At 40.1% G+C, this 9,503-nt stretch overlaps 1 protein-coding gene across 1 annotated transcript; it reads left to right on the top strand.

Annotated features, from left to right (window-relative positions):
• The first annotated feature begins 78 nt into the window (after positions 1-78).
• On the top strand, positions 79-9,485 carry LOC136444527 (transcription elongation factor SPT4-like). Its single transcript, XM_066442126.1, has 4 exons — positions 79-269; positions 5,281-5,387; positions 5,837-5,892; positions 8,939-9,485. The coding sequence occupies exons 1-4, from the start codon at positions 201-203 to the stop codon at positions 9,058-9,060; spliced, it is 354 nt and encodes a 117-aa protein (XP_066298223.1). The 5' UTR covers positions 79-200; the 3' UTR covers positions 9,061-9,485.
• The last annotated feature ends 18 nt before the right edge of the window (positions 9,486-9,503 follow it).

The raw sequence follows: 9,503 nt of genomic DNA, 5'->3' as shown, positions 1-9,503 counted from the left end.
CATATCGAATATTACTTTTCTGCTATATTTGATGGGAAATACAGAGTTGCGTTGAACAGGCGTTAACTATTTCTGCCGAAGACAGCCCTTCTGATGAAAGCACGCTGCAGGACATCGCAGCCATTTTGCTGAGAAGTTTAGTTTTTTGTCGTCTGTCATTTTACTAACTCTCTGTCTTTAGGAAGCGTTTAGAAACCAATATGTCGATGGAGACGGTACCCAAGGAGATGAGGAACCTGCGGGCTTGCCTGCTATGTTCTTTAATCAAGGTACGAGCTTTTGATATGTTCACGAACTTCTTTCTTTTTGTTTGACAAGATAATATAATATTCGCCTTCCCGTTTCGATGAGAATATCTTGTCTTATCAAAATATGTCGGTCATCTTTATCGTCTTCCTTCAGAATTCTGAGTCAAACCACAGTTTTTTGCTTGGAGTGGAGTAAGAGCTAAACGCACTAAGTAATATTAAGTTGATAAAGATAAAGTGTAACTTGGGGAGGGGGGCACCAGGCTTTGACCATAGGACAGGTATGATCCAGCTTACTGTTTCTGTATGAAATTATTTGCTGCCTGTGTCAGTTTTATTTCCTTCGGCAAGGAGGTTATGTTTTCGGTGGCTCTTTGCGATCAGCAGAACTCAGAAATTTTTGATTGTTTATGATATTTGGCACACAGTCCCTGGTGGCTCTACTTTGTACTGCAGCGGAATTTAATTATTTTGTTCGTTTGACAGGTTTTAGATCCAACTCTGTTGTAACGTTATATAACGAATGTTAGTATTTGTGATTCAAGTGTCTGAAGTAGATTTTTGTGTAATTTTTCTCCCAAGCATCCGTTCTGAAAATCACTTGCCGCAACAGTGAAGTTAAAGTTCAGTGAAAATATCAATTTTCTTTACACCGTGAAAGTTTGCTACCTTGTAGATAAAGTGAATTACTGTTATTTGGTAGGTAGATTATTTCAGTTATTCGTTTAGGGTTGGTTAGTTTGTTGGTTGGTAAGTCAAGCAGGCAGGTGGCCAGTCAGTTGGGTAGCATCTACGTTTCTTGGTGGACAAGATAATGTGAGAATCATCTGCCACACCGAGAGTCCTCCGCAGTTTTCTATGCCTTCTGAGATCAAAAGTAGTTCATTCCATGACTCCGGGCATAGAGACCCCCCTACAACTTTCGTTAAAAGAAAGCTTTTCCCTGGAGTATACAACCATATCATGTACATTGCATCTTCATAATTTAAGTTACAATGTATTACAATAGCTAAGCTTTACAGTTAATCAATTGATATCATCATTATTAGTGTAAATCACGAAACCTTTGCTGCAAATTAATGACACAGCAGACGTCTGCCTTGTATTACTACAGTATTGTACAACAAAATTGTTTCAACAGCAGATTTAAAACATGGCGAAGACCTTTTCCCCTCACACCGCATAATAAAACCACAGCAAAAGTAAATAAATTTACAGTATCTTTAACTCCTATAGAAATGTTGAACCTATGGGTTATTGTTGATTTTGAGGGCAATATAGGTTTGATCCATGTACCATTTAGAGACGGACGTTGGGACTTCTTTATATATAACAAAGGTGCATGAGTGTGGCTTTCGCACCATCAGCAATTTTTGTCCAGTCTATTTGTGCTCATCTTTTTATCGACCAAAAATAGCTCTAATGTTTTAAAAGCCACAGTTTGCTGTCATTTTGCAATGTACGAAAAATCTACATTGTTGTACTGGGCAAACCCTTTTAGATATGAAAAAGTATGAACATTATGCTGGTCTTAGGTCTTTTTGTTGCACCATGGGTAGTTGTTTACACCCCTGCAATGGGGTCAAACTGTGACCCAGAATACGCTGTATCGTAGAGAACGCTGAACAGAACAGATGGGCATATAGGTCCGCAGTTTGACTGAGAAGACATTGTTTTGATTCCTGAATATTCCTTAGAAGTTAGAAAAAATTGAAAAAGATATGATATTTCCAATCCTTGAATTTATTTCTGCAGTGCACCTGGAAAAATATGCATATAGAATAAGTTTCTTTTTGTTAAGATCAAGACAAGAATAATGAGGTTCAAGAGGCAAAACCAAGGTCAAATGTCACCTGTGAGCGAATCTGACAATATCAATTGACTGAGAGCTATTTCTGATATGAGGAAACTCACAGGTTCCGGACCTTGGCAGGTGTATTCACAGTGCAGTACATATATATACAGCCTCGACATCCAAGTTTTTCTCATTGTGGGATTGCATTGTCTTTCTATTTACTAATTAACAATGTTACTGGGTGCCAGTTTATTGTTTTTTCTATGTTCCTTTCACTGGTTCTCAATACTAGTGTTTTTGGTTGGTCAGTATTCACGAAAACAGTAATACCTGATTGGAAAACAAAGCCTTTTGGGGTAGAGATGTTCCGGTGGCTCCCTCATTTGCATACCAGTCTGGGATTGGGTCACCATTGGCTGCCGGGATGTATTATGAAGATTAGCTTACCTAGGTATGTGGTCAAAGCGTCTGAACAGCCCCTACAGTTGAATTTTGCGATCTCTGACAAGGGTGGGATCGAGTCAAGTTCACGTGAGAAAATGGAGTTGAGTGTTTGCAGCTGGGGTGTTGGAGTCCCATTATCCACAGGCTACATTTTTGGCTTTAACAGTTGATCTTAACCCCCCAGGTCGAGGGTCATGGCAGCGGGAGAGTCATAAGGACAAGAGCGTGGCTGTTCTTTTTGTTGTACGGATAGAAGAGGGGTAAATACCCCTGCCCGAGACCTTTACCCTACTTTGTTTTTTGCAGACTTTCTTGAATTTGGTCGTCATTCATCAGGCACCCATAGTATTCATTGGTAATGACAGACCAGGCTTATGTTATTTGTGTAATGGTCACGTTGGCCATGGCTACGTGGACAGTAACCCAACCCGCCCGGTGGACTATGGGATCGCCGTGGCCCAGGTTGGTCGAAATTCTCCCGTTTTTGCTCTTTTCTGTGCGAATTTCGGCTAGATTTGGACGGCGAAATGTCGGCTACAATTGCTATTGTGCACAAGGTCAGGCTCAGGGCCCTGGCGGCATTCGAGACGTAACAGTGAACCAGATCTCATTAGACTAAGACCCACAAACAATGGAGGTGCCAGATCTCGAAACATAAATAGCGGCGGAGTGGACAATACAGGCGTCAAGGTCCGGAGCGAGTCGGGGTCACCAGGAAAATGACGTGTGTTGTGTGTGTGCTTAGTTGGCCCCTACCATCCTGCTCGCATATCAAATATGCACCCCCTTACCTCTGCCCTAGAAAACCCCCTAAAAAGGTACAAAAAAAGCCAAAAATTTCCCCAGAAATTTGCTGACAAGCGACACATTACCCACTCCCCACTTGCAACACTTGACCTTGACTTTTGTTGTAAGATGTCTCTCTGTTTGGGAGAAGGAACTTGGCAAGGAAAATCTCTGTGACTGCAAAAACCATGTTGATAACTGTTTACAGTCAGTGTGTTCAGGAACATGCTGATACTGATAGAGAGGAAATAATACCATCTCAGAGATTTATATCACAGCCTAAATTACAGGTACATGTACATGGTATAAACATAGATAAAATTCACCTTGTTTGTGGCACATGATTTGCAGTGCTTCTAGGCATTTAGATATCATGTAGGCCTCCATTTAAGACATATCATGTGGCCGCTTGCCAGACAGGGAAGAATCCAGACAGCAGCCGTTTGACCTGGTTTGCGTTCTTGACAGTCTATATCTTCAGGCAAAGATTCGCCAGTATAAAATACACCATACTTGTACTCAGTATGAGTTTTTGCAGTCTAGGTACAAGATTATTGCAATGGTCAAAATTGTATGGACATTTCATTAAGGTAGGCATTTTTGTTGCTAGGCATTTTTGGAATGAACAAAGACTGGGTAGGTTGTTTTGTACACCTTAAACTGTGGCAGGTGAACACTTGCAGGATTTGCCTTTTGTGCTAGGCAAACAGAATATTTGTCTTTAGTCTAGACTGAAACCATAACAATCTTAAAGGGGACGAAAACCTTGGTTGTTTTTAGTCCTACTGAAAAAATAACAACAAGCCTTCACATTTTCTGTGGCATTTTGCAATAGCATCAAACCTTGCAAAGATTACATATAACTAAGGTATCTTCTGCAAAATCTGAAAATTTAGAATATGTATCACATTCAGAAACTTTCTTATGGTCACAATTTTGGAATAAAATATGTAATGATCACCAGATCAACTTTCTTACATCTTAATGAAATTAAGCTATAATTCCTGTGCAGTACTAAAGCAAATGTGCGTCAAAAGGTGTCCAAAATCTCATCCATTATATTTTTCTATATGATTTGTCCACACACACAAACTGTGAATAAAGAGCCAAGACAATTTTCAAGAAATACAGGCATAATTATACGCTGGATATGTTTACGTGCATATGCATTTGTACATGTATAATTTTGATAACAGAACTTACAGCCAGTGATATTACAAGATAAAAAAAATACATGATTGTATGAATGTCAACATAACTTCTTCTCCACATCTCCAAAAAGTTACTACTATTCTTCTATCTATGTTTTGACAAGACTTTAATACACGAATATAGAAAAGTACCAAATAAAGGTGCTGTAAGGCAAAACTATTAGACAGTTTTCAATTTTTTCTGAGGGAAAAAGGGAAGCATTCCTCTTGTCTGTTGTCCATTCTCAGTGTCATTCCTGCTCAGAATTGAGGTTGACCTGTCTTGACCTCAGGGTGCCCCTAGCATTGACCCCTTAACCCTCATGGCCACTGCCAACAAAGAAAGGCAAGTCAGAAAGGACCTCCTGTTGACAACAGATGTGTGGGGATTTGGACGTCTGATTCATTATGTGGGAACTCAACAGTCCTGTCTTATTTACATTCACAGTAGAGTTACTAACACAGAAATTACATTCGTATCATGTGTATGTGAAAGTATCGATCCTATTGATAAGATGATGTTTAGGGATATTTATGATACCTGGAAATGTGGTTTCTTAAAAGAATTATTTTCTAGTTGTAGAGTGCTGTTATCTGAATCTGTGTCTAGCTAAATGAAAAGCTTGAATTTAGACAAGTTTGTTTTGTGCTTTAGTATACATGTTACAGTGACTGTGCTCTGATTTGTGAAAGTTGATTTTCTTACAACTTTGTGGACACTTTCATCTGAAGCTTATAATGTGTCTATTTTTGCTGTGACATTGTTGTGTAGGAACTGTTACAAGTTCTTATTCTTGGTTGTTCCTGTTTGTTACAGACCATAGACCAGTTTGTGTTTGATGGCTGTGACAACTGTGAACCATACCTGCAACTGAAAGGAAACAAGGACCTTGTTTACGACTGCACTAGTTCAAATTTCGATGGGTGAGGAAAAGCTTTTACTTATGAACTTACTGTTTCAGTTTTGTATTCAAATTTTCTCATATAAAGGATGAATTTTGTTCCGTGCACCATGATGAATGGCAGTTTGCAGGTTAGTGGATTTTAATGATTAACTTGCACTGTAACTGTGGGCGCACTTCATGTGCCGATTCTTTAAGATATCACATGCCAAAGCCAAAGGCAATAAAGCTGAATCTGCAATCTCATATTTGCTTCTTAATCTAGTCATTATTGACAGGCTCACATTTGCTGTTTTGTCTCCACCCAGGAGCTAGTATGTAACATAGATCTAGTCTTTATACATCTACTAGTTTGGGCAGAATTACCAGACATGGTCTAAGATATTCTACAGTAACTGTCATACCTATCTTGCATGTATGTGTTTGATGTTTCTGGATTTTGTTGTGATATTCTCTCATATTTCCCATCAGAGTTGTTTCCATGATGTCACCAGATGACAGCTGGGTGGCCAAATGGCAGAGGATAAGTAAGTAAACATATAAGCAGTCCTAGAGTGAAGAATTGAGAACCCTAAGTGCTGTGTTTGATTCATGGGGAAACATGGCAGGCTGTCAGTCATTGCAGCCATAGCAAAACTGCCCTCTATGAAGTGCAACTGGAAGTGCAGGCTGATCAATGGCTTGCTTGATTACAATTCAGTCTTTATCAGTGACTAAGAGTTGATTCTGGAGCAATGTTCATGCTGTATTGTTACTCCGGGAAGGAGGTGTGACCTCCTTCTGGGGTATTGGGATTGCTTTTGCTTGCGCGTTCGCAGCTATAACTCACGATCCCGTCGTCGTATCGGTGTGTAACTTGGCATATAGTGTGCCTGGTTCGGCGTGGGGATGCACAATAGCTTTGTTACACCATAACTACTTTAAACGTCAATCCAATATCGTAATTGCACCCCTATAATTAATGCTATGTCCCACTGCCCTGCCATAGGGACCATGTTATAATCCGTTATGCATGACTGGAATACTTCAGGCAGATACGGTGTATAAATCTTCCTTACTTGCTGTGATCGTATAGTCACTGTTACATTGAAAAATAGACAACGTGCATCACCACACGCAACCTAGGAAACGATATACCAAGTTACATACCAATGCGGCAACGGGAATTGTGAGTTTTAGCTGCGAACATGTGCCGAGTGTGCTCCAGTCTGTGTATTAAGTATGCCGTGTCCCTCGCAACTCGCATACAGTATGTGCGCACGGGACGGACGATGTATTTTTACGCACAGTGTGAAAATGGCAAATCTCTGGACCTTCAAACTTACCACACTTGTAGTTTATAATACGGAGGCTGTGACAATGTAAAAAGTTTACACAGGGGATGAAAGATTGGTGAGAAATATCTCTTAGAAAGGTGCGCGCGCCAGTGTCACTTCCGGGTGGTTAGATCCGGTGACCTTTGACCTTCGTGAAATGTTACGATAATATAAATTAGCCTTTTTTATTGCAAATAGCTTGATAGCTATAGATCAGGCTGGCCTGCAATAAATTGTGGAAAGAGGATTTACTGCATATTTGTGATTTCTGATACATCTTAGTTGTAAGGCTGAATGGTTCGTTGATAATTGAAAAGGGGCCATCTAGATCTAACTTTGTGACTTTTCCCGGAATTTCTAGATCCCATCTGTGCCATGCTGTAAAACATACTTTTCAGCAGGTTGACCACTCCTGTATTGAAAGAAAAAGATAAACAAACACTTTTTCTTTACTTGCTCTAAAACACTACTTGGACTGAGCAGAGATGCAATTTGTGTGGGTCAATACTTGTACATACTATAAATACTTCACGTAGAATTGTGTCCTACGGACTCTTGTTTTTGTTTGTGGTGGTTTTATGTTCGCGGTTTTAGCAGCGACCGTTTCACCGCAAACTTAAAACCCGGCCCCACAAACATTTTTGTCCAATACTGTAGCAGTATGTGACTATAGTGCTGCCACAAACTTTGAATAAATGCGAACGCTAATACATTTTAGCCGAAATAAAAACCATGCAAACTTAAATTCATTTACAGTAACCTGCTGGTGCATTTTAGTTTTACTGGTAAGGCAATGCTTTACATATGGAGAGGGTTCAGAGAAGAGCCTTAAGGATCATATCTCTTGGTGGAAGGAGGAGTCTTCCAACCCTTCCAACTTTGAAGGAGAGACGTGAGCTTGCTGCTCTCAAACTGTTTAAGTGCATGCTCAAACCCGTTGCATGATCTGGTTCCAGATGTTAGATCGGTGGGCACTGGAAGGTCTCTAAGGAACTCTGGCCGAATAAGTGTCCCCTTAGCCAGCACGAACAGACTGTACAATTCTTTCCTCCACTACACCATCCGTTTGTACAACAGTCAATTGCAGTCTGCGTCGTAGTCCGTTGTCATGTCATATTTTTACTCCGGGAAGGAGGGTGACCTCCTTCTGGGAGTATTGGGAATGCATTTGTTTGCGCGTTCGCAGCTATAACTCACGATCCCGTTGTCGCATTGGTGTGTTACTTGGCATATCGTTTGCCTGGTTCGGCGTGGTGATGCACAATAGCTTTGTTACACCATAACTACTTTAAACGTCAATCCAATATCGTAATTGCACCCCTATAATTAATGCTATGTCCCACTGCCCTGCCATAGGGACCATGTTATAATCCGTTATGCATGACTGGAATACTTCAGGCAGATACGGGGTATAAATCTTCCTTACTTGCTGTGATCGTATAGTCACTGTTACATTGAAAAATAGACAACGTGCATCACCACACGCAACCTAGCAAACGATATACCAAGTTACATACCAATGCGGCAACGGGAATTGTGAGTTTTAGCTGCGAACATGTGCCGAGTGAGCTCCAGTCTGTGTATTAAGTATATGCCGTGTCCCTCGCAACTCGCATACAGTATGTGCGCACGGGACGGACGATGCATTTTTACGCACAGTGTGAAAATGGCAAATCTCTGGACCTTCAAATTTACCACACTTGTAGTTTATAATACGGAGGCTGTGACAATGTAAAAAGTTTACGCAGGGGATGAAAGATTGTTGAGAAATATCTCTCAGAAAAGTGCGCGCGCCAGTGTCACTTCCGGGTGGTTAGATCTGGTGACCTTTGACCTTCGTGAAATGTTACGATAATATAAATTAGCCTTTTTTATTGCAAATAGCTTGATAGCTATAGATCAGGCCGGCCTGCAATAAATTGGGGAAAGAGGATTTACTGCATATATTTGTGATTTCTGATACATCTTAGTTGTAAGGCTGAATGGTTCGTTGATAATTGAAAAGGGGCCATCTAGATCTAACTTTGTGACTTTTCCCGGAATTTCTAGATCCCATCTGTGCCATGCTGTAAAACATACTTTTCAGCAGGTTGACCACTCCTGTATTGAAATAAAAAGATAAACAAACACTTTTTCTTTACTTGCTCTAAAACACTACTTGGACTGAGCAGAGATGCAATTTGTGTGGGTCAATACTTGTACATACTATAAATACTTCACGGAGAATTGTGTCCTACGGACTCTTGTTTCATTTCAGATCGATTCAAGCCAGGTTGTTACGCCGTATCAACAACTGGTCGTCTTCCACCGAGCATCGTACGAGAACTCAAGACTCATGGCATCACTTATAGGTCCAGAGATACCAGCCAGAATACCTAAGACTGGCAACCACACCTGTCTAAGATAAAAACTCAAGGCGCAAGTTATAGATCATTGACAAAAGACACTCACATTTTAGTGTCTGTTATGGACCTTCACATTTTAGTGTCTGTTATGGACCTGAATATACATGTATTAAATGAGAAATGTGAAATTGTGGATGGTTCATTTATTTAATATTTGTTCATAAGGAAAACATGTTAACTGTGCATCTTTGTAAGCAAGAAGTAATAAGATTGAAGCAACTCTTGAAGCATCATGTGAGTGATTAGACCTTTGTGATATAGTAAACATGTACTGTACTCATGTGCAAAATTCTACTGTAGTAAGGTCCTTTGTTGTGTGCTATTCTAAAGTAAGACAGTAAGAGTAAGTTAATGTAGTCCTTTGCTAATTTCATTCCATTAAAAAGAGTCTCAAGAGAGTATCTGTTTTGCACTTTT

This window comes from Branchiostoma lanceolatum, chromosome 1, assembly GCF_035083965.1.
Source record: "Branchiostoma lanceolatum isolate klBraLanc5 chromosome 1, klBraLanc5.hap2, whole genome shotgun sequence".
Lineage (NCBI taxonomy): Eukaryota > Metazoa > Chordata > Leptocardii > Amphioxiformes > Branchiostomatidae > Branchiostoma > Branchiostoma lanceolatum.
The sequence above is the reverse complement of the archived record's forward strand: the minus strand, read 5'-3'. Positions and strand labels throughout refer to the sequence as shown.

Coding starts and splice junctions, on each gene's coding strand:
- LOC136444527 (XM_066442126.1), top strand. CDS start 201: ATGTCGATGGAGACGGTACCCAAGGAGATGAGGAACCTGCGGGCTTGC. Junction 270..5,280: donor TGCTATGTTCTTTAATCAAG/GTACGAGCTTTT, acceptor TGTTTGTTACAG/ACCATAGACCAGTTTGTGTT. Junction 5,893..8,938: donor GGCCAAATGGCAGAGGATAA/GTAAGTAAACAT, acceptor GTTTCATTTCAG/ATCGATTCAAGCCAGGTTGT.